We start from the raw sequence: 25,466 nt of genomic DNA, 5'->3' as shown, positions 1-25,466 counted from the left end.
TGCTGTTCCTGACCAAAAATAAAAATAAAAAAAAAAAAAATATATATATATATATATATATATATGAAATATGTATATATATATGTGTATTTAAATGTGTATATTCATATTAAAATTTATAATGAATGCTGAAGTAAAGTTATTCCTTCTCATGTGCTGGTCGCTCTGTTGAAAAAGTCTAGGTCAGCCGTGACATGATGGTTTCGAATCCTCACGAGGAGTCCGAATGTTTATTCTTTTCCCGCCGTGGATAGAATAAAGTGAGAGTCAACCCCTGGTCTGCACGGGGCCCTGTCGCAAAGGATCGTATACAGGAAGCTAAGTGATATTTTAATCATATGCTTTGATTATATTTGCATTACATGCGCATGGGGGAGTGCTTGTATTCAGAAATGGTCGGTTACCTTGTCATCCAATATAATTACCCTGGGGAGAGATGGGATACTCTTTAAGTTGGGTCATATCTAAAACATTGCAGCATGCTGCCGTGCGACTACAAGAGGTATGGGTCTCTTGGGTTCGCGAGCCAATTCCATGGCGGTCTCGGCTAGGAGGGCGTTGTGGATTCACCAATGGAATGCTGAGGGTGACTCCGAGAAGTACTGGAGTATCTTCCCTATGAAGGTGAAACCTGATTTGGGGGTGGCTTTGTTATATTGATCTCGGCAGATGCCACTGGTAAGTCTACCTTCTTGAGCTATGTTCCCTCACAACGGTTGGTGACGCATTTTTGTAGGATGCAGTCATTTTGACCTGATGGATACGTTTTGTTCCCCTTCTTTGCAGGTAGAGGAAGGTGAAAAGGTAAAAGGTCAGCAGCCTTTTCAAGTTCGCAGAAGCAGAAATCATCCTCTGTTTCTACCACATCCACCGCATGTCGCTGGGTCTATCTTGCAGGAGCCCACACCGGTGGGACCACGTCTAATATTCTTCAGTCAGTCCTGGAATGGACATGGACCAGTGAGTTAAGCATAGAGTCCTAAGGGGAACATACTGGAGTGTCCAGATAATTCCCCTCACTGATTTTTCAAATAGATCTTACCGATTCTCCTCTGGACGGGGAGGTAGTATGCGACACCATACAAGAGTTTTGGTCAGGATCAGGACATTAGCCTGCTGTCCCTGTCACAAAAAAAAAAAAAAAAAAGCTGTTATTCAAGCTTTTTCGTGCTTCTAGCCCGGACAGCTGGGTCAGCACAATTCCAAAGATTTCTACTTAAGAAGTTGAACTACAAGATGGAATCTCTCAGGGCAGGGATATTCAATCTGTAAAAGGAGAAAGAGGGTCTAAGTACGGTTTCTTCCGCGTTAGGCTTACCTGGGTTTGCTATTCAGGATTGTCATTGCCAGTTCACCGGATTGATGGCAGTATGATGGTTTTCCTTCAATAGTAAAAGCCATTATTATTCTGTACTGGGACGCTCTCCTGACTACGGCGAGGTCAAGAAACAAGTGGTGCAAGTTGTTGTTTCTCTCTGACAGTTCTTCAACACAGTGGTTGGCTCCTGAACTTGCCAGAATCACTGTTGATCTCAACGACGCGGATGTCGGAGTTGGGAATAAGGTTAGATACATAACTGTTGAGAGTTTGTTTTTTCCAGAGGAAAGAGATCTGAGGATCCAGAGTCGGATCAGATTTGCAACACTGTAAACCCATCAATACGTTCCGTTGATGAAGAAGATGGTTGCAGCCTACGAGGCCATTCGGTGAGCAGGTTAAATGCCAGAGTGGTTTTAGCGGGACCAGTTGGACATGTGGTCCGGGTCTCACCTGCACATGCACCGGAAAATAATCCTATTTTCCAGGACCAGGATATCTCTCCTGTGGTGGCTTCACAGTTCTCACCTCCTAGAGGGACGAAGGTTCGGGATCCAGGATTAGATCCTGGTGTCCATGGATACAAGTCTCCAAGGCTGGGGAGCAGTCTTTCCAGGGAAAAAGGTCAAGCCGGGAAGCTTGTCTGCAATAAGCATTCTGGAATTAGGAGCTATTTACAACGGAACATCTTCTTCGCAATCTGCCCGTCTTAATTCAGTCGGACAACTTAACAGCAGTGGCGTAAGTAAACCGCTAGGGAGGAACGAAGAGCAAAGCGGCAATGGCAGAAGCCACAAAGGTTGTCCGCTGGGCGGAAAGGCATGTAAACGTTTGGTTAGCGGTCTTCATTCCGGGTGTAGACAACTGAGAAACAGACTTCCTCAGCAGACACGATCTCCATCCAGGAGAGTGGGATCTTCATCGAGAGGTTTTCACAGAAGTGACAAGTCTTTGGGGAATTCCTCAAATAGACATGATGGCGTCTCGCCTCAACAAGAACCTTCAGGGATATTGTTCCAGGTCGAGGGACCCTCAAGCAATAGCGGTGGACGCCCTTGTGACACCGTGGTTGTTTCAGTCGGTCTATGTGTTCCCTCCACTTCCACTCTTTCTGAAGATGATAAAGGTCATAAGAAGAACAAAGGTTTAGGCGATCCTCATTGTTCCGGTCTAGCCAAGGAGGGCTTGGTATCCAGATCTTCAAGAATTACTCATAGAAGATCCCTGGCCTCTTCCTCTACGAGAGGACCTGTTACAGCAAGGACCGTGCATGTATCAAGACTTACCGTGGCTGCGTTTGACGGCATGGCGGTTGAACGCCATATCCTAGCCCGAAAGGGTATTCCCAGTGAAGTCATTCCCACACTGCTTCAGGCTAGGAAAGAAGTAACGGCGAAGTTTTACCACCGTATTTGGAGGAAGTATGTGTCTTGGTGTGAATCCAAGAAGGCTCCTACGGAAGAATTTCAGCTGGGGCGTTTGCTCCATTTTTTGCAAGCAGGTGTGGATGCGGGCCTAAAGTTAGGTTCCATTAAAGTACAAATTTCGGCCTTATCTATTTTCTTTCAGAAAGAATTGGCCTCCCTTCCAGAAGTTCAGACCTTCGTGAAGGGCGTGCTGCACATCCAACCTCCCTTTGTGCCCCCAGTGGCACCATGAGATCTTAATGTGGTGTTGCAGTTCCTGCAATTCTCATTGGTTCGAACCTTTACGTAAGGTTGAGTTGAAATTCCTTACTTGGAAAGTGGTCATGCTGTTGGCATTTGCATCCGCAAGGCTGGTGTCTGAATTGGCGGCTTTGTCTCACAAAAGCCCCTATTTAATCTTCCATGCAGATAGAGCGGAGTTGAGAACTCGTCAGCAATTTCTGCCAAAAGTGGTTTCATCGTTTCACGTAAACCAGCCTGTTGTGGTGCCAGTGGCTACTGACGCCTGGGCGGAATCGAAGTCTCTCGATGTGGTCAGAGCTTTGAAAATCTATGTCGCCAGAACGGCTCAGATTGGGAAAACAGAGGCACTGTTGTCCTGTGGGCTCCCAACAAGATTGGGGCTCCTGCTTCCAAGCAGACTATTGCACGCTGGATCGGTAATACGATTCAGCAGGCTCATTCTACGACAGGTTTGCCGTTGCCAAAATCGGTGAAGGCCCATTCTACCAGAAAGGTGGGCTCATTCTGGGCGGCTGCCCGGGGGATCTCGGCATTACAACTCTGCCGAGTAGCTGCTTGGTCGGGTTCAAACACCTTTGCGAAGTTTTACAAGTTTGATACCCTTGCTGATGAGGACCTCTTGTTGGGTCAATAGGTGCTGCAGAGTCATCCGCACTCTCCCGCCCGTTCTAGAGCTTTGGTATAAACCCCATGGTTCTTGAAGCATCCCCAGCAACCTCTAGGACGTATGAGAAAATAGGTTTTTAATACCTACTGGTAAATCCTTTTCTCTTAGTCCGTAGAGGATGCTGGGCGCCCGTCCCAGTGCGTACTGTATTGCAGTCATTGGGTATGTTTACACACATGGGGGTAAATTTACTAAGGTCCCGATTTTGACCGAGATGCCGTTTTTTCATCAAAGTGTCATCTCGGTAATTTACTGAGCAATAATCACGGCAGTGATGAGGGCATTCGTAATTTTTTGGAAGTCCAACAAAAAAATTACGAATGAATACACCATCGGTCAAAACGCGGCTGTTTAAGTATGAATCTCGGTAATTTACTAAGAAGTGCAAAGCAAAAAACAAACAAACACTGCCGTGAAAAATTACAACTCGTAAAAAAGTGCTAAAAAAAAACAGACCTGCTTTTTTTCCCCGTGATTGGATAGGCATGCACGGATCCATGAGATCCGTGCATGTATATCAGTGGGAAGGGGTGGGAAAGTGGTTATTTTCTGTAAAAAAAAAATGCGTGGGGTCCCCCCTCCTAAGCATAACCAGCCTCGGGCTCTTTGAGCCGATCCTGGTTGCAGAAATATGGGGAAAAAATTGACAGGGGTTCCCCCATATTTAAGCAACCAGCATCGGGCTCTGCGCCTGGTCCTGGTTCCAAAAATACGGGGGACAAAAAGAGTAGGGGTCCCCCGTATTTTTAAAACCAGCACCGGGCTCCACTAGCTGGACAGATAATGCCACAGCCGGGGGTCACTTTGATATAGTGCCCTGCGGCCGTGGCATCAAAAATCCAACTAGTCACCCCTGGCCGGGGTACCCTGGGGGAGTGGGGACCCCTTCAATCAAGGGGTCCCCCCCCCCCAGCCACCCAAGGGCCAGGGGTGAAGCCCGAGGCTGTCCCCCCCCATCCAATGGGCTGCGGATGGGGAGGCTGATAGCCTTTTGTGATAATGAAAAGATATTGTTTTTAGTAGCAGTACTACAAGGCCCAGCAAGCCTCCCCCGCATGCTGGTACTTGGAGAACCACAAGTACCAGCATGCGACGGAAAAACGGGCCCGCTGGTACCTGTAGTACTACTACTAAAAAAATACCCAAAAAAAGACAAGACACACACACCGTGAAAGTAAAGATTTATTACATACATGCACACAAACATACATACATACTTACCTTATGTTCACACGCAGGTCGGTCCTCTTCTCCAGTAGAATCCAAGGGGTACCTGTTGAATAAATTCTACTCACCAGATCGCGGGTCCCAGGGTCCTCGGGGCATCCATTTGTAATCCACGTACTTGCATAAAATAAGAAATCGGAAAGCCGAGCCACGAACTGAAAGGGGCCCCATGTTTTCACATGGGACTCCTTTCCCCGAATGCCAGAAACCCACTCTGACTGATGTCTAAGTGGGTTTCTTCAGCCAATCAGGGAGCGCTACGTTGTAGCACTCTCCTGATCGGCTGTGTGCTTCTGTACTGAGTGACAGGCGGCACACGGCAGTGTTACAATGTAGCGCCTATGCGCTCCATTGTAACCAATGGTGGGAACTTTCTGCCCTGCGGTTGACCTAAAGTGACGTCACCGCTGAGCAGAAAGTTCCCACCATTGGTTACAATGGAGCGCATAGGCGCTACATTGTAACACTGCCGTGTGCCGCCTGTCACTCAGTACAGAAGCACACAGCCGATCAGGAGAGTGCTACAACGTAGCGCTCCCTGATTGGCTGAAGAAACCCACTTAGACATCAGTCAGAGTGGGTTTCTGGCATTCGGGGAAAGGAGTCCCATGTGAAAACATGGGGCCCCTTTCAGTTCGTGGCTCGGCTTTCCGTTTTCTTATTTTATGCAAGTACGTGGATTACAAATGGATGCCCGAGGACCCTGGGACCCGCGATCTGGTGAGTAGAATTTATTCAACAGGTACCCCTTGGATTCTACTGGAGAAGAGGACCGACCTGCGTGTGAACATAAGGTAAGTATGTATGTATGTTTGTGTGCATGTATGTAATAAATCTTTACTTTCACGGTGTGTGTGTCTTGTCTTTTTTTGGGTATTTTTTTAGTAGTAGTACTACAGGTACCAGCGGGCCCGTTTTTCCGTCGCATGCTGGTACTTGTGGTTCTCCAAGTACCAGCATGCGGGGGAGGCTTGCTGGGCCTTGTAGTACTGCTACTAAAAATAATATCTTTTCATTATCACAAAAGGCTATCAGCCTCCCCATCCGCAGCCCATTGGATGGGGGGGGACAGCCTCGGGCTTCACCCCTGGCCCTTGGGTGGCTGGGGGGGGGGACCCCTTGATTGAAGGGGTCCCCACTCCCCCAGGGTACCCCGGCCAGGGGTGACTAGTTGGATTTTTGATGCCACGGCCGCAGGGCACTATATCAAAGTGACCCCCGGCTGTGGCATTATCTGTCCAGCTAGTGGAGCCCGGTGCTGGTTTTAAAAATACGGGGGACCCCTACTCTTTTTGTCCCCCGTATTTTTGGAACCAGGACCAGGCGCAGAGCCCGATGCTGGTTGCTTGAATATGGGGGAACCCCTGTCAATTTTTTACCCATATTTTTGCAACCAGGATCGGCTCAAAGAGCCCGAGGCTGGTTATGCTTAGGAGAGGGGACCCCACGCAATTTTTTTTTTGGATTTTACAGTGTTTAATTTAAAAAAAAAAAAAAAAAAATTAACCCCAGCACGGATCACACAGATCCGGCCGAGATTCATTGTAAAAAAGTCGGCAGTGTTTTGCTAATCACTGCCGTAAAAAACTGAAAAAAAAAACGAATGACATCGACATCGGAAAACCCGAAAAGGTAAAATACGGCAGCTTAGTAAATCCATCGTAACAAATTCAAAAAGTTGCAGTTTTACACTTTCGATGTCATTCGTGATTATTCTCCCACCAAATCGGGAGAATTACGAATCTTACTAAATTTACCCCATGGTGTGTTGTGGTTAAGTCGGCCTGTTGCTGACGTTATTCAGGCCATAACATGCGTTATGCTGTTACTGGTTGTGTTTACACACATAGATTGTGTTACGTTTTATGTCGGCATATTGCTGCATATTCTTCATGCCGTCGGCTGGTGTTCTATTGAATGCCACGTTCTGCGGCATACTGGAGGTGTGAGCTGGTAAAATGCTCACCGTGGTTTAACAATAAATTCTTTCCTCGAAATGTCCGTCTCCCTGGGCACAGTTCCTATAACTGGAGTCTGGAGGAGGGGCATAGAGGGAGGAGCCAGTTCACACCCATTTAAAGTCTTAAAGTGCCCATGTCTCCTGCGGTTCCCGTCTATACCCCATGGTTCTTGAAGCATCCCCAGCATCCTCTACGGACTAAGAGAAAAGGATTTACCAGTAGGTATTAGAATCCTATTTATTCTCGGCATGCACTACTAAGGTGGCTGTATAAAAATTATAATAAGGTTTATGGAGTATATAAGTTAAAATAGTATTAACCACTTAACTGACAATTTTTGCTGCGAAAAATGCTCAGAGATTTACACCCCCCCACCCCACCGTGTCCATAAGCCCCCATTATAAAATTACTTCCTGCTCCCCATCAGAAATAGCCCCCCCCCCCCCATGGCATAATATCTCCAGTGTTATCTACCCCCACCCCTTTAGCGGTAATAGATCCCAGTGGCAGAGCCCCCTGCCCTCACCCCCGGTGTCAGTGGGCACCCCACTGTTATAGTGCCCCCCTTCCCATGTGTGTCATTATTTTTAATATATAATCCACCCCCTTTTTTTTTTTTTCCAGGGCCTCTCTCCCCCCACCCCTTTTTGTGTCAACTGTTCTCCCCTCACTATTTTACACCCCCCTCCTCTTCCACTATGGCCCCATCCTTCATCTTATTACAGTGGGGCAGGGGGGACTGATTATCCGCTGATTAGTACCGGTGCATGTGCCCCAGAACGCCGCAATGCATTCTGGGGCACGATTTCAGGAGTGATATTGGCGGTCACAGTCTGCTGCGTCGCTTCCAGGGGGCTGCTCCAGAAGGAGGAAGTGCAGAACAGATTTTCTCCATTTAATTCGGGGAAAGCAGCGGGCCACCCAGACGTATATGATGCGACCTGGACGGGTGACACACTCCTGGCTGTGGTTGCATCACATACGCTGTTGCCAGGCAAGTGGTTATGTAGTCACAAATATGTTCCCTGCCACATGGACACACACACACACACACACACACACACACACACACACACACACACACACACACACACACTCTAGGGTTCATGCTTATCAGAAGTCAGATAACTGACCCGCATGATGTTGGAGTGTGGGAGGAAACCGGAGCAGCTCGGGGAAGCCTAGACCACGGAGAGAACATACAAACTACACATATAGGGCCCCGGTTGAAGCTCAGTGCTGAGCGGCGGTGATCCTTACCATTGCGCTATGACCCTAAAGTGACCATAATGCTTAATATTGTAGACTTGCCTGTGCTTAATATTTTTACATTTTACCCCATTCAAACTAATCTAAATATGCAGATCAAGCCCCACCCTTGGCTTTGGCCTTTAGCCCCACATTCCCCCAGATGACCTTATTATAAATTGGTAGTAGCATGATTAGGTTAGGAACATCAGGTTTATGGATCAGCATATGGCTGTCGGCTAAGGACGAGGACACAATGGATCCTACAGTTGTATATTTGTGGCTTAGCACTCATGACATGGAGTTCCCATAGAAACATCTCAGTATGATGGAGAATGAGAAGCACTTGTTCCATCTTTCCTGTGTCTCATCTGTGTACTCTGAGTCCATCAGCCCATCTGTCCCTCGGTCAACCTTAGCGCTGTTCTGTGACCGTTACGTCTCCTCGGGGCAGGGGGAAGGGGTCTTCTGGCTTGTATTGTACTTATTTATATACTGTATTTTCATTATTTCTGTCCTTTTTGTGTAAAATACATGAAACAGTTAATTTGTACCTCTTAGACCAGAGGTTCCCAGACACGGTCCTCGAGGCACCCTAACAGTCCAGGTTTTAAGTATATCCATGATTAAATCAAATTTACTGAGGTACTGATTAAGTCACCTGTGGCCAAGCATGGACATACTTAAAACCTGGACCATTAGGGTGCCTTGAGGACCGTGTTTGGGAACCTCTGTCTTAGAAAAACAGAAAAAAAGAGAAAATGCAGGTGCACACTCCAAGTACTAAGAACACTGCTAATCAGAACAATAATCATAATAAACTCTACAATTTAACATGGAGTAAAATTGAGGTGCTTTGCATAAATTTGGACAAAATAGCGTCCCATCTACTGCGATCAGGTGAGCTCATCAGGCGAGTTCCTAACATTCCTAAGGTTAAAGTACAGAGCGCTGTAAATTTTAAACACACGGGCATGGGTGGGAGGGGTTCTATTCCAAACTGAAGGAGTCTCTGCCTTCAACTGTACACACAGGTACACAATATAGAATATATGGAGAAGTGCAATCCAGCCCTCGTCACCTCTTACACTATACATTGTGACATTTCTATCATAGCTTAAGTATGGGCATCAGTGAGTTAACCATCGATGGTCACTAGTGATGGAGCCATCAGTGGTTAACATCGAAGTTATGAAATTATTGATGACACTGATGGTCATTCCCGCTCTAATACTCACTGGGCAGCAGGCCAATCAGAGGTAGGGGTGGGGCTTCATGGGATACATCGGGGACGCAGAGCTTAAATACATTGTCCCAGTACAGGGGAAAGGAGGGAAAAAGAGAAATTGCAGGGCTCTGTGCCATCGCTGGATCTCCGTCATCGATGGTAAAACTATTGATCAATAGCGGTAAACCATTAATAGTTGTTATCCATCGGTGGTCGGGGGGCATCCCTGTCAGAGCGTTCACCAGATTTGCACAGAAGGCATGATTTGTAGTTGAAAGGTCACACAACGAGCACCCTTCTGCTGTGTGTAGTTTATACTTGTGTCTGGTTTGCAGAGTCAGAAATGCTCTCTGTGAAGGCGTGAATACACAGGTCAACTGGTTTCTTTCCAGATGCAGCCAGTTGTGACTTGCTTCTCTATCTACAGTCAGGAACCATATCTGTGTGTGTTGGAGCACATGTCCAAGTAGATGATGGCGGATGCAGTTTTGCACAAGACGTATCCCTACAATAGATATAACTCAGATGTTATCCTCAGGAATGTTGGTGTATGGGCGTTTGTGTGTGCGTGCACAAGTCGCGAGTTTTATGTTTCATTCTGAATCCATTAGTTGATTATTACACCTGGAGTGTGGTGCAGAATGCCGACATCAGAATGTCGGCACTGTATGAATGTCAACATTGCCAGAATGTTGACTTTTTGAATGTCGGCATGTGGACATAGCATTTTTCGTGTATTTAAGCTCCAGCCCTAACACCGGCTATCCACAATGGTGAGACAGCCGTAGCTCTTTTGTGGCGAGACAGCCGTAGCTCTTTTGTGGCGAGACAGCCGTAGCTCTTTTGTGGCGAGACAGCCGTAGCTCTTTTGTGGCGAGACAGCCGTAGCTCTTTTGTGGCGAGACAGCCGTAGCTCTTTTGTGGCGAGACAGCCGTAGCTCTTTTGTGGCGAGACAGCCGTAGCTCTTTTGTGGCGAGACAGCCGTAGCTCTTTTGTGGCGAGACAGCCGTAGCTCTTTTGTGGCGAGACAGCCGCAGCTCTCCGGTGGCGAGACAGCCGCAGCTCCCCAGTTGTCTGTTGTAGTGGGTCAAGGCTAAGTGAAGAGAAAATGCAGGTGTTACACTTTTAGTGTTGAGCTGCTACTTCTTATTAATATAACTTCTGTTAACAGTTAGGGGGGTATTCAAACCCCATGGCTAATTGCTACGCTGGAGGTATTCAGTTAGTTTGAAAACCCCCGCATGCGAGTCCCCGCATACGGACTGAACAGCTGCGCGGTAAAGTCTGCATTAAAAAAATCAGCACAAACGTGGGAAAACCCCCCCACATTGATTCCGTAGAATCAGTGGGTTTCCGCACGGAAATTCCAATTATTCACCAGGAGAAAAATTATATTTAATTAAATAACCTTTCCCCACACTGCAGGGATTTTCTCCATCAATTAGTTACGGTGTAAACCCTGTGGCTAATTGAATACCTCCCTTAATATGCTACTTCTGACTAGTGCGATGCCTTGCGGCTGTTGGTTTGTGCTGGCCCAGGGGGTCCCGTGCTCTGGACTTTAACCATAAGATTGTTAGGTACCCACGTGATGAGGTCGCGGTAGGTGGGCCCATATTTTTGGCCAAAATTATGCTAAGAACCTCAGTTTTACTCTGTGTTAAATTGAAGAGTTTATTATAATTGTTCTGATTGCCACTGCTCTTTGTGTTTAGAGCGTGCACCTGTGTGGCACTACAAGTCTCAGCATGGTAGCTCAGTCCAGCCCCCCCAACCTCCATATAGTCTAGGCTGACTGTCCAGGATTATCATGTTCTTAAGTCTACAGCCTTGTTACTGGTCGCCGCAGCTCTACATAAACCTGTGACCATTCAGTCCTGTGATTGCTGTTGTCCCCTAGGTGTCTGTGCTGCTGAAAGTGGGCTGCCTGGGAGACCACCTATTTCTCTTGAATCACATCCTGCGCTGCCCTGCAGGTATCAATAAGTGGGCCATCCCGTTTGTCCAGGTAAGTTGCAGATACTGACTGCAGACGTGGTAGGTGGTGGCATTGCTGCATGAGTTCTAATGGACAGCTGTGTGTATATAACGCGGTTCTGTTTTCCAGGTTCGAGTTTTGCACAACCCGGCCGGCGTCTTTCACTTCATGCAGCAGCTGGCAGTCCTCATGTGTCCTGTCAGGTGGGGCAGCTCCTGTCTTTTCTCTATGTGCCTTTGTATAGTCACGAGAAAACAAGTGAAACGAGCATACACATAAAGCGGGCTATACAATGTATAATGAAAAGCATATGTAAACCGTGGGGTATAACTACTGCACTCCTGCCATTACAGTAACTCTTTCCTTTCTGGTAGGAATCGAGCTGACTTTCTGTGCCACATGAAACCCAACGAAAGGAAAGGCTCCGTCTCAGGGAAGGAATCCGGGAACTGGACTTTGGTTGACGAGGGGGGCGAGGAGGTCAGTGACCCGTCTTTATTTTCTTGTACTTCAGCGCAGGATCCTATCACACACGGGGTGATCCCGAGATCTGAGCGACAGGATCACTGTTTGGCCTCACTTAGGTCGACACTCAATTGGTCGACACACATTAGGTCGACACCTGAAAAGGGTCGACATGAACATTGTGTCGACATGCCAAAGTCCAACACATAAAAAGGACAACATAAGTTTTTCATAATTTTTGAAAACTTGTTCATACTTTACGATCTACGTGGACTACGAATGGGGATAGTAGCCTTGCCCGAAGCATGGCGAGCGGACACGGGGGGGTGGGGGTCATTCAAACCCGGTCCCACGCTGCCTTTTTTTCGCAGCCGTGCGATCGGGTCTGAACGGCGCATGCGTATGGCCCGCAATGCGCAGGCGCGTCAGCCGCCGGCGACGGCTTGGACGAAGAAAGCGTTCGCAGCGGCGAACGCAAGAATATTGACAGGAAGAGGGTGTTTGTGGGTGTCAACTCAGTGTTTTTCTGGGAGTGTCCAAGAAAACGCAGGCGTGCCCGGCCGTTTCGAGGGAGGGATCCTGACGTCGGCTCCGTCCAGGATTATCGTAGCGGCTGAGTAAGTCCTGGGCTGTGCAGAAAGGTTTGTGCAGCTCACTGCACAGCTGATCGCACCCCTGCACAGCGATTACCCCCTCCCCTGTAGGCGGCGATTACCTGGTCGCAGCAGTGCAAAAAAAACAGCCTGCGTGCGACCAGGTCTGAATTAGGCCCTCGGTGCACTAATTTGGGTTCCCGGTCACTTTACAGAGAAAGTGACACCAAAAACCAAAAACAACTCATGTTGACCTTATCCAGGTGTCGGCCTACTGCCTGTCGACCAATAGTGGTCAACCTAATGAGTGTCGACCTAAATAGGGTCGACACAATTCTGTTTGGCCACAGGCAGACGGCAACATCAGACTAGATCTGGACATTTACAAAGGTCGGCCGGACACATAGGCTAATGTGTGGGTGCTTGTTTGCTGTATTTAAAGCCATGGCAGATAGTAATCCTGTTGTTCCTCTATCACTCCCTAATCTGACATTTCGCTCACACGCGCTGCAAGTTCCGTTGCGTTTCATCTGCGGCTTTGTACATATGTAAGCAGTTAAAGTCGCAGGCTAGCGTCTGTAGTGCCAGGGCCGTCTTAACCGCAGTGTAGGCCCCTGGGCACAGCAATGCACTGGGCCCCCTACCCATCCTCCAGCATTACGGGTGGGGGTTGCTATCAGCGGCAGCTTTGATGTCCCATGGGCGGTAGAGGGTGTTAACATGTAGGACCTGGAGCAGTAATTTCTGCTAATTACTCCTTTACTGCCCAGATGGGGCGAAACTGTAGAAGGGGGCATTGGGCTGAATGAAGAAGCTCTGGTACATGACTTCCAGGGTGTTAGGGGGTGTTTAATACATAGGGGAGGGGTGGATAGTGGAGTGGGCTTAATATTTATCATTTTCTGGTGGGAGGGCAGATTGCTTGACTGCAGATATCTCAAGTTCCTGAAAATATATTTCTTAGCTTAGATTGGGAAAAAAAATAGAGAGTCCAACCTTTCAGGAGGTACTGGGGACTTGGGGATCAGAATTCAGGAGCCAGAGCAATTCACCAACGAAAATATAAAACTGCATATTAGGCGTGTGGAGCTGAAGCAGTGACCAGCTGCTTGAAGGCTGATATCTCTGGTTCTGGGCATAGTAGAAACAATTTGCTAGTGTCCACCAAAAGGGGAGAGTCACAGCTTTTGGATTATACCCTCAGACAATCTCTAAATCAGACAGAACCTGAGATATCTGACTGGAAAGAGCAATTAACAGGCTTGGATGGGGACCTCTGCTTCCAAGTCAGATATCACCAGTTCCCCAGGGCCGATTTTCAAAAATCTGATACCCCTGGAAAGAGGGGACCCTCAGCTATCAGCCTAGGGCCCTTAAACTCCTGGGGCCCTTGGGCTTGAGCCCATATGAAAAGACGGCCCTGTGTAGTGCACTGTGAGCGGTATTTTGCTGCATCTGCAATGCGAGTAAGTCACAAAATTTGAAGAACAAGACGGGACGCAGCTCTTCTCGGACCGGCTCATCTGCGCCAGGCGTCTTTCGCGGCATGGGGTATTGGTTACTTGTCTGAGGACACATCTGTATAGCAGATGTATGGAACGCTAATCTCCCACAGAGACACTTCTAAGTCATTTGTCTGTTTGTCCGCAGGACGAGGATCCAGAGACGAGCTGGATGCTGCTCTCCGAGGACGACTTAATTTCCTTGTTGGGGCAATTTCCTTTTCATGATCTTTTCAAGAATGTTCTTGGATTTAATTCCAGAGGTGAGCTGCTCCTGTATCCTACTCCCCTGGGATATAGTAAGGTTATATTAACCACTAGTAGTGGATCCTCATTGTTATAAACGCCAAGCTCCAATAGGCCAATCATTAACTGACCAATCCACGGTTTCCGTTCCGACCCATAAAGCGTCAGCGTTGTGTTGGCGTGTAACGCGTCACAGTATGTTACCTTCTCATCCACCAGGTGACTATCTCCCGGAGAAGACCACGCCGCAGGAAATGATGAAACTCTTTGCCTTCGCCAACTCCTTAGTCGAGCTCCTGGCCCTGGGATTAGAGACCTTCAACAGGGCGCGGTATCGGCAGTTTGTGAAGCGGATTGGCTGCATCATCCGGTGGGTTCCCAGGCTCCTCCTATATGTTAGGTTATCGCTCTTCATTATGTAAAGTGGAAGACCACGGGGAGGCGGGGGGGTGAAGGTTTTTGCAAAAGTATATTAAATGGCAAGTGCAGTGGGAGGTGACCTGTGTCTCTCCAGTTTACGCTGACACTTGTAGTTCCACGGCAGTTGGTAAGTTTCCTGCCTCCCGAATACGGAGTGCTAACAATATGGCCGAGCTGCCTGCCGTTCTCTGCTGCAACCGGAGTTTGGTACTGGACGAGTGTGAGTGGTGCTCAGGTATCCCCTCCCCCCTCCCTCTCTACATCCCATAGTGCCTGCGTTTTGATTTTAATAAGTCCATAAGAGATAGCGATAATACATATAACAAAAACAACACTTAAGGGCCCTACACATATAAAGATCCGCCGCCGAGCTGCCCGACGGCGGATGCGGCCGACGGGCGACCCGGCGGCAGGGGGGCAGTGACGGGGGGAGTGAAGTTTCTTCACTCCCCCTGTCACCCGGCTCCATAGCAGTGCAGGCAAATATGGACGAGATCGTCCATATTGACCTGCATGCACAGCCGACGGGGCACCAGCGATGAACGAGCGCGGGGCCGCGCATCGTTCATCGCTTGGGCCTCCACACTCAAAGATATGAACGATATCTCGTTCATATCTTTCAGTGAGATCGACCAGTGTGTAGGCCCTATCAGGCACGACAGAGTGAGAACAAGAAAAGGAGGGAGCATTGCATGCTGGGGAAGGGCCCTCCCTACATTTCTGCATTGATACAGGCCACCCATACATTGCAGGTAAGCAGTGATTAGTTACAAATATGTATAAAGCTTCAAATTGATCTGCCGTCCCAACCCCCTGTATTGTCGCCCATCCTTCTGGACACTAACTCATTTTGTTTGAGGGTGCACAGTGGGAGTCATTCAGACCCGATCGCACGCTGTCTTTTTTTTGCAGCCATGCGTTCGGGTCTGAACAGCGCATGCGTATGCACCGCAATGCACAGGCGCGTCGGGCAGCGACAGAACCAACAAAGAAAGCCATTGCGCTGGCGATTGCAAGAAAATTGACAGGCAGAAGGCGTTCGTGGGCGCCAACTCGCCGTTTCCAGGTAGTGCTCGGCCGTTCGGGAGGAGGATTCCTGACGTCCGCATCGGCCCGGATCGTTGCTGCGGCTCAGTAAGTCCAGGGCTGTGCAGAGACTGCACAGCTCACTGCACAGCCGATCGCACCCCTGCACAGCGATTACCCCCTCCCCTGTAGGCGGCGATTACCTGGTCGCAGAAGTGCAAAAAAAACGCCTGCGTGCGACCAGGTCTGAATGACCCCCAGTGTACGTTATATGGTAAAGCTATAAATATGGCTTTACACCCAAGTACAATGTGTGTACCTCTTGCTGTGTCCCTTCCCTGTACACCTGTGACACCCCTGTGTGTTTGAGAGCTGGCCATATTCTCCAGCTGCTGTAGGGACACACGCTGCATGTGTCAGACCTCTCCTCTCCCATATACTCCCTGCAGCCCAGCTCGTTACCAGTTCATTAGTAGCCTAGCAACCATTAATAGGAACCACAGGCAGAGCTGCGGAGAACCTAAAACTAGCATGTCGGCCTGAAAATGTTCCAGCTCCCAAGCTGGGAGGGGGGGGGGACAATGCTGTGTGCTCTTATTAAATAACATTAATTCATGTAGCGCTAGCATAGTCCATTGCGCTGTACTCTTTTCTTTATTGTGATCACTTTTCTCTCTCGCCACTTCACCTCTGTTGCATCTCTCTGCCAGATTCTCCGTCGGCTCTCTGTCCTTTGCAGAATCTATCCCCCTGTCTGTCTCTCCCTCTCCCTCCCTCTCTCTCTCCCTCTCGCTCCTCTCCTCTCTATCTCCCTCTCTCTCTCTCTCTCCTCCCCTCTCCTCTCCTCTCTCTCCGCAGAATCGTCCCCACCTTCTCCCAAGTTTTAGAAGGTCACGTTGCTCCTTCTACTTACAAAAGGTTACCTTTGGCAGGAACATCCTACAGCCATTAGAGGGCGTTGTATGATCGCTGTTTATTCTCTTTCCTGAAAGCTTGTAGAGGGGACACAAATATTTACCGCCAGGTACAGCTTAGAACCCCTAGCAATCCCACCCAAAATATGACCGACCTCTGACAGGTGTGTTGTTGGAAAGTGCAGCACAGATTCCAGTGCAGATGTGGGGTCCCCCTTCCCTAGGGACAACCAGCCCTATGGCTATTCCTCACATCACATGGGGTGCTGGCTGTAGAGTTTATAAATGGAAATAATGTGGTGTCGCTTCTGTGTGTTTTTGTCTAATTTAAACACGACTAGTTGACTACTAGTAAATGTTGAGCTGAGGGGCTGCAGGGAGATAACGGAATCATTAACCCCTTCATCTAGGTTCCACAGGAGTCAGCGGAGAGAGGATTTAACAGGAGTTACAAATTTCCCTATTTTGGGGGGTACATTTATGGGATTGCTTTTATTACATAAAAGATTTGGAGAAATTGTGAAAAAGGGTGTACTTTGGCCAAATTGTCCAGAACATTTGCTCTTGATGCTTTGCTCATCCTTCTGGCCCCGAAGCCGGTGTCACAGGTTCCATATGGTTGTTGTGTTCTCCTAGGATGACGCTGTGTTACCTGAGTGATCACTGGGCCATGTACCTTAGCAGTAATCGCGACGGTGATAAGGGTTCCGAGATCTACTCGCTGGGGAAGCTGCAGGCGGTATACGACGAGCTCTTCCTGACTGCGGTTCTTAATGTCCTCAAAGCTAAGAGGTGAGTAACCAGTAACTTCCTCTGTCATGTATGCTTCCATTACTCTGTAGTCCGTCTGTACCACAGGGCACCCCGGGGGCTGTATCATTCCACCTGCACCTTCCCACTAAGACGTATGACATCCAATAGCTAGGACCCCATAGGAGCATTGAGGGAGCGCCGCTTTCAGCCTCCACAATCATGAAGTGATTTCCAGGTCCTTTTAATCATCGTCTCTGATTATATATGTCATCAAGCAGATACGAGGATTGGCGCATTATAGAACAGTGATTCATGTTTATAATATAAAACTGCACGTAACGATTTGCAGCTAATTGGGTATGTGTGAGTTTGTTATATCGGAATCATCCAAATACCCCTTCTTGTTGGGAAGATGTCTCATTCTTATCTCTACATAGTATAAAATGAAGTCCCTGGCAGGCGGCTGTCTATCTGTTCGGGATAATTCTGGAATCACTGGACAGATTTTGATGCTGTTTGCACAGTGCTATAGAGCATTTGTCAAGGAAGATGTAAGTGTATGAAACATTAATCCATGACAATAGGGAGCCGAGCAGTGACAATTTTAGTAAAGCAAGTCAAAGTAAAAACAGCCGATCGACTTTATTATAGACTATGTAGAGATTGATATGTATTATTCGGTTTCTCCGTTTTTCTACGTTTTACATTTCAGCTAAAGTCAAGCCAAACACACTAGGCGATTTTGAGCTCAAAACCTCCTAGTGTCTATTGCCGGACGATGAGTGCTGTCCGTCGGCCTGTTTTACCGGCCGAGTGAACCACTTCCCACAGTTTCCTACTGTGAAAAGTGCTTCACCCCCAACACTGCAGGGCCGGGTAAAAATCGCTCAGTTTGTATGCACTGAGCGATTTTCCGCCCAGCGATTTTCACATCATTGCTGTGCATACACGCTGGGCAAAAATGTCCAGTGTGTATGCACCTTAAGATGTGATGGCGCATGCCTGGCTGGCCGGTGTGGGAGTATACACGGCGCTTAAGATCTTGGTTAAATAAGCCTATCGCCGTAAGTTCTAAATTGCTCCTGTGCAAAGCCGGTGGCGGGTCGCCATTTAATACTGATTAAGGAGAATATACATAGTGATATTGAGAAGGTTGCTCTTATCTTGAGAATATCCAGGATTAGAATATGGCGTTTACTCGGCTAATACCTGTTCTCATAGCTCCTGCATCTAGAAGAAAGATTCTCCTATATGCAGTAGCTATGGCTGACGCGTTTCTTCACCGGAAACCTGGTTCACTGTGGAAGTTACAGAAGCTACCTGACACACTTTTAAATGAGAGTGCTTTATTTTCAGAAGGTTTCTCCTATTAGGAATTGTTTTAAGATAGATAACCCAATTCATTGAGTTACGTCAATACGGGGCCTTTATCCAGTACAGTCATTCACACACTGGTGCTGTTAAATCCTTTGTTCTACTGTATGTTGGTTAGTCCTGCAAAAAGTTTCTTCCTCCAATTCTCTGCAGATTGGGCATTTGGCTCTTCATGTCTGAGATGCCGTTCGGGACCCTGTCCAACGTGATGCTTTGGAATATCTTCTATCTCTTGCACCACGCAGAGAGTGAGAATGTGGAGGACCTGTATTCCACCTTGGACACGGCCACCTGCAAATCCACATTAAATGGTATTACCTGTTCAGAAACTGTGAGGGAATCGCAGCAAGAGGGTTTCGTAGCATCGGAAAAGGAGATGTGAGACTTTTTGGGTGAATATTAGACTGTAAGGAGTGAGAGACGTTCCTGTAAGACTGTAACATATGGGGCTGCTGGGTGTCGGGGTGCAGATTACATCGGTTTGTTTTTAAAGCATGAGGTAGGTCAGGAAAATGTTTATGTGTGTATGTGACCGGGAGTAATTTGTCCAGAGCAATTTCCTGCAGTCATTGTATGAACAGAACTTAGAGTATAGAGGCGCGGAACATATCCTGAACGGTGATCCGGAGTATGAACATCTTGATTTCATCTCCGCTTATAACTCAAGGTTTCCTTATCGTTTACTTATTGTGTTTCCACTAAGACCCTGTAAACCGAGAGAAGTTTGAGCAGTATTTCTCCACCATGAACAGTTCAGAGGGCATCTGTCTCCTCACCACGTTCGCTCAGATGGCACAGACCAAGCAGATGGATGTGGATGAGGAGCTTGTGAAGAGCATCGCTCTGGAGATCTATGAGGTATGCCCGCCACGTGTGGCCCAGGCCGTGTCCTACGTGGCACATAGAGGCCGTCTGCGAGCTAAATAGAGAAACGTGGAGTTGCCATGGTCACTGGTGCTTAAATAGGCCTCCTGACACTGTCATAATGTCACCCAGCCGTCATCAGTGAGGTGCGAGGCACATGCTGATAGTATACGACCAGTCCGTATACATGTATATACATCTCTAATCTTAGAAGAGATGTAATATTGGGCTCTGTTAGGAATTGTGTAAGGTTTTAGTATTGTGTAATTTGACCATTGAGCCATGGCTAATATAACTGGTTATTGCATTCTTGTAGTCAAGACTGTAGATGCATTAGGTCCTGTGGTAGCCTGCTAATGGCCGGTCTTCTGTATGCTCCTCTCCCCAGGTGTCCTATGTCAGTCTGTCTACAAGAGAAGCTTTCTCTAAAGTGGGGCGCGAGCTACTAGCCACAATTACTAGCGCACACAGTGACATCATATCTGTCCTCCTGCAGCGCGTCCGGGAGACCATTGAGAAAGTGGGGATGGTGAGATCTTTTAATCTTATCACTATAACCTTACCTTGGCTGTTTCCTACAATACCGACCTCTTTCCCCGGGGACCAGTGTGCTGCACAGACCTCATTATCAGTGGGCATGTGTGATATACACAAAGCAAGCGGGCACTGCAGACTTTTTCTCTGAGGACTAGTGTGCACTGCAGACATTGTTTTCTAGGTGCCAGTGTGCACTGCAGACGTCGTTCTCTGGGGGCTAGTGTACACTGCAGACGTCGTTCTCTGGGGGCTAGTGTACACTGCAGACGTCGTTCTCTGGGGACTAGTGTGCACTGCAGACGTGGTTCTCCTCGGGCTAGTGTGCACTGCAGACGTGGTTCTCTGGGGGCTAGTGTGCACTGCAGACGTCGTTCTCTGGGGGCTAGTGTGCACTACAGACGTCGTTCTCTGGGGAATAGTGGTCACTGCAGACATCGTTCTCTGGGGACTAGTGGGCACTACAGACGTCGTTCTCTGGGGACTAGTGGGCACTGCAGGGGTTGTTCTCTGGGGACTAGTTGGCACTGCAGGGGTTGTTCTTTGGGGACTAGTGGGCACGGCAGGTGTCGTTCTCTGGGGACTAGTTGACACTCGTTCTCTGGGGTCTAGTGTGCACTGCAGACGTCGTTCTCTGGGGGCTAGTGTGCACTACAGACGTCGTTCTCTGGGGAATAGTGGTCACTGCAGACATCGTTCTCTGGGGACTAGTGGGCACTACAGACGTCGTTCTCTGGGGACTAGTGGGCACTGCAGGGGTTGTTCTCTGGGGACTAGTTGGCACTGCAGGGGTTGTTCTTTGGGGACTAGTGGGCACGGCAGGTGTCGTTCTCTGGGGACTAGTTGACACTCGTTCTCTGGGGTCTAGTGGGCACTGCAGGCTTCGTTCTCTGGGGACTAGTTGGCACTGCAGACATCGTACTCTAGGGCCTAGTGTGCACTGCGGGTGTCATTCTCTGGGGACTAGTGTGCACTGCAGCCGTCGTTCTCTAGGGACTAGTTGGCACTGCAGTCGTGCTTTTCTGGGGACTAGTGGGCACTGCAGGCGTGCTTTTCTGGGGACTAGTTGGCACTGCAGACCTTCTCTAGGGACTAGTGTGCACTGCAGATGTTGTTCTCTGGAGACTAGTGGGCACTGCAGACGTCGTTCTCTGGAGGCTAGTTGGCACTGCAGACGTCGTTCTCTGGGGGCTAGTGGGCACTGCAGGCGTTGTTCTCTGGGGGCTAGTGGGCACTGCAGACGTCGTTCTCTGGAGGCTAGTTGGCACTGCAGACGTCGTTCTCTGGGGGCTAGTGGGCACTGCAGGCGTTGTTCTCTGGGGGCTAGTGGGCACTGCAGACGTCGTTCTCTGGAGGCTAGTTGGCACTGCAGGCGTCGTTCTCTGGGGGCTAGTGGGCACTGCATGCGTTGTTCTCTGGGGGCTAGTGGGCACTGCAGACGTCGTTCTCTGGAGGCTAGTTGGCACTGCAGACGTCGTTCTCTGGGGGCTAGTGGGCACTGCAGACGTTGTTCTCTGGGGGCTAGTGGGCACTGCAGGTGTTGTTCTCTGGGGTCTAGTGGGCACTGCAGGCGTTGTTCTCTGGGGTCTAGTGGGCACTGCAGATGTCGCTCTCTGGGGACTAGTTGGCACTGCAGACGTGGTTCTCTGGGGGCTAGTGTGCACTGCAGACGTGGTTCTCTGGGGGCTAGTGTGCACTGCAGACGTGGTTCTCTGGGGGCTAGTGTGCACTGCAGACGTGGTTCTCTGGGGGCTAGTGTGCACTGCAGACGTGGTTCTCTGGGGGCTAGTGTGCACTGCAGACGTGGTTCTCTGGGGGGCTAGTGTGCACTGCAGACGTGATTCTCTGGGGGGCTAGTGTGCACTGCAGACGTGGTTCTCTGGGGGGCTAGTGTGCACTGCAGACGTCGTTCTCTGGGGGCTAGTGTGCACTACAGACGTCGTTCTCTGGGGACTAGTGGGCACTGCAGTGGTTGTTCTCTGGGGACTAGTTGGCACTGCAGGGGTTGTTCTTTGGGGACTAGTGGGCACGGCAGGTGTCGTTCTCTGGGGACTAGTTGACACTCGTTCTCTGGGGTCTAGTGGGCACTGCAGGCTTCGTTCTCTGGGGACTAGTTGGCACTGCAGACATCGTACTCTAGGGCCTAGTGTGCACTGCGGGTGTTATTCTCTGGGGACTAGTGTGCACTGCAGGCGTCGTTCTCTAGGGACTAGTTGGCACTGCAGTCGTGCTTTTCTGGGGACTAGTGGGCACTGCAGACCTTCTCTGGGGACTAGTGTGCACTGCAGACATCGTTCTCTGGAGGCTAGTTGGCACTGCAGACGTCGTTCTCTGGGGGCTAGTGGGCACTGCAGGCGTTGTTCTCTGGGGGCTAGTGGGCACTGCAGGTGTTGTTCTCTGGGGTCTAGTGGGCACTGCAGGCGTTGTTCTCTGGGGACTAGTGGGCACTGCAGATGTCGTTCTCCGGGGGCTAGGGGCACTGCAGATGTTGTTCTCCGGGGGCTAGTGGGAACTGCAGATATTGTTCTCCGGGGGCTAGTGTGCACTGCAGATGTTGTTCTCCGGGGGCTAGTGTGCACTGCAGATGTTGTTCGCTGGGGGCTAGTGGGCACTGCAGACGTCATTCTCCGGGGGCTAGTGTACACTGCAGACATAGCGCTCTAATCTCTCATCTTGGTATTTCTCTTGTCAGGTCTCCCTGTACTTATTTAAAGAATTGCCCTTACACCGCTGGCGTCCGAGCTCCTCGGAGATCAGCATTATCCGGGAGTGGCTGATCAATTACAACCTCTCTGATGTGGAGAACAAACTGGCCTGCGTCATCCTCGAGGGGCTCAACTGGGGTTTCGATGAGACGGTACGGAGCCATGAGCCAGCGGCTGCCAGCCATTGATTATGATGTAAAACCGCGCCTGATAGTGAGATCTCTCTGGGGTGTCTATAGAGATGACATTAGTAATATGTACTATTTATGTCTCGTCCTTACACCCGTCAATCTCACACCCGCATAATACTGACCTGTGCATCGGGCGTGGAGGGGAATGGTCTATATACAGTATAATACCGCACTGTTAGTTTGTGATTAGAGACGTGATGTCACCATTGTGCCCACAGAACACCCTGCACCTGGATCACGCCGTACACGTGGAGGTCGCCCTCATGGTCCTGGAGGCCTATCAGAAGTTTATCTCCGACAAACCCTACACCGGCCTGATCTCTGAGAGCATAAAGCAGGTAACCGCACCCGGGTTCTCACAAAGGGCCTCATTCTGAGTCTGAGCCGCGTCCGCTTTTCTGTACGTCCGCGGCATCCTCCTTTCATCCGGCGTCTGAATGTGGGACGCAGGTTTAACATCTGCAGCTGTCATTATTAGTATCTGGAGATGCTGGGTGCAAAGATCCGCCTGAAAGATGCGCCCCATCCGCGCCCGTGCGCAGGAGCCGGCATACTAAGACATCAGAGGCAACTGTACTGTGCCAGTTACTGCCCAGACGTGTTCACATTACGGAATGTACGCACTAGCGATCCCTGTCCCTGTGCATTTGCCTGATCCAGGGTAGTTGCCGAATACATGCCAGAACCTAACCCCCCCTCCCAACCCACAGCCAAACCCTAACCCTCCTGGCTATCCTTATTTTCGGGATTCCGGCTGTTGAGATTCCGGCGTCGGAATGTTGACCTGTTCTGGATTCCGGCGTTGGTGTTCTGACGGGTGTCGGTATTCCAACTGCCAGGATCCCGACAGCCGGTATCAGGAACATTAAAAATGATTTGTATTTGCCCTTGTATTGTAAATAGTGTTTTCACTGTCTACCAGCTAAAGGGTTAACGTTTTCTTCTCAGACTCAAGTTGTTCCTGCAGTATTATTGTTCTTTTATGTGTCTTCGCTGTTTATGTGATGCGTGTTTGCTTTACTGGGCTGCAGTATTCTAGTTACTAAGATTGTATTGGCGTGATCATTCTTTTGTTCACTTGTTGACCGGTTCTTGGCAGGTGTCTTACTTGGCCAGCATAGTCCGGACAGGGCAGACCCCGGAGGCGTGCTTCAACCAGTGGGCCTGGGATTTGGTACTGAGGCTTAAGTTGCACAGGAATGACCGCCGCGAGCAGCTGTGCGACGCTGTGCCCGACCTAACCGAGGCTAATATACTGCACCCTGTGCTGAAGGCGGTGAAGTCCGGCGTCCCCATCGGCTGTTACATTGGCCTGGCAGCGGCCTCGGTAGGACACAGGTAAATTGCTGCGGTTTACAGATGCTCATATTTATCCCTGATTATAATTCTACAGTCCATTGCATCTCAGCCAAGTTTATCATGTTAGATTAAATATTGCATCTCATGGGGTAGGCAAACGCCAACAGGCTGCAGTCATGTGACCATAAGACCAAAGATTGATGCAGCAGGGGCTATAGACCCTAAAAAGCAGGATTTGCAATCCTTTTTGATCGCATGCTGGGGGGCCGCCCATCGCAGGGCAAAGCTGCCCAGCATGCTAACTGCCGCCACCCCCCCCCCCCCTCCTGCGACCGCAATTTCAGAGTAATCGCTGAAAGTAGGGAAGCCTGGCTGCGACCGCAAGAGGCCTGCTGCCATCTTTGTGATTGCAGTGGCTGCGTGTGGCGCCCAGTTCAAGCCGCCACCCCCTTCCCCCTTTGCACTGCCACGCCTCCTTTTCCCCGTCCCCAAAACGCTCCGTCTCTGCCTTGGAAACGGAGCTTTGCCGCCCCGCGAACGCCTCTGCCTGATTGACAGGGGACAGAGGCATTAGCATTTACTGCAGGGTGCACGCAGAAAATGCGGGCGCATTCGTGGGACGGGCCCTGCGCATCATTTTAGTAATTTATGCGGTTGGATCGTGTTTTGTAATCCAACCTGAATGAGGGCCTATATCTTTTTTTTTTTTTTTAACTCAATTTATGTTTTGTATTTTCTGTCTTTTAATGTAACTTTGCTTTAGTTGTAAATCCACCCGCTGTATACATTTTTCTTTACCTGACGTTTTGCTGTTACTTAATTTGATCATGAATTGAAAACTGACTAATCACATTATATCAATAATTATCTCCAACTTTTAAGGAGCGTTTAGGAATGTTTTTATCTTTCTGTCACAAGGGCGACCTCTTTGTCCGCATTCTGGCTCTGTTTACACCTACAACAATGACGTGAATCAAAATGAATATATAATGTTTTCTGTCATTCTTGATGTTCTGTATACAGGTGGTCATTCCGAGTTGTTCGCTCGCTAGCAGTTTTTAGCAGCCGTGCAAATGCTATGCCGCCTCCCACTGGGAGTGTATTTTAGCTTAGCAGAAGTGCGAACGAAAGGATCGCAGAGCGGCTACAAAATAATTTTGTGCAGTTTCAGAGTAGCTCAATACCTACTCAGAACTTGCGATCACTTCAGACTGTTCAGTTCCTGTTTTGACGTCACAAACACGCCCTGCGTTCGCCCAGCCACGCCTGCGTTTTTCCTGGC

General features: G+C 49.1%; 1 protein-coding gene across 1 annotated transcript in view; it reads left to right on the top strand.

Moving 5' to 3' along the window:
- The window catches only part of EPG5 (ectopic P-granules 5 autophagy tethering factor), a 170,633-nt gene that overhangs the window by 52,975 nt on the left and 92,192 nt on the right, over nucleotides 1-25,466 (top strand). The window contains exons 5-16 of the mRNA XM_063958355.1: nucleotides 11,221-11,328; nucleotides 11,428-11,501; nucleotides 11,673-11,778; nucleotides 14,007-14,121; nucleotides 14,324-14,474; nucleotides 17,101-17,256; nucleotides 18,745-18,902; nucleotides 19,295-19,449; nucleotides 19,844-19,984; nucleotides 22,682-22,846; nucleotides 23,104-23,223; nucleotides 23,985-24,223. Coding sequence (XP_063814425.1) covers nucleotides 11,221-11,328; nucleotides 11,428-11,501; nucleotides 11,673-11,778; nucleotides 14,007-14,121; nucleotides 14,324-14,474; nucleotides 17,101-17,256; nucleotides 18,745-18,902; nucleotides 19,295-19,449; nucleotides 19,844-19,984; nucleotides 22,682-22,846; nucleotides 23,104-23,223; nucleotides 23,985-24,223 — 1,688 coding nt within the window. The remainder of the gene's footprint in view (nucleotides 1-11,220; nucleotides 11,329-11,427; nucleotides 11,502-11,672; nucleotides 11,779-14,006; nucleotides 14,122-14,323; nucleotides 14,475-17,100; nucleotides 17,257-18,744; nucleotides 18,903-19,294; nucleotides 19,450-19,843; nucleotides 19,985-22,681; nucleotides 22,847-23,103; nucleotides 23,224-23,984; nucleotides 24,224-25,466) is intronic.

Source organism: Pseudophryne corroboree, chromosome 1, assembly GCF_028390025.1.
Source record: "Pseudophryne corroboree isolate aPseCor3 chromosome 1, aPseCor3.hap2, whole genome shotgun sequence".
Lineage (NCBI taxonomy): Eukaryota > Metazoa > Chordata > Amphibia > Anura > Myobatrachidae > Pseudophryne > Pseudophryne corroboree.
This window is presented reverse-complemented; position numbering and strand designations above follow the sequence as displayed.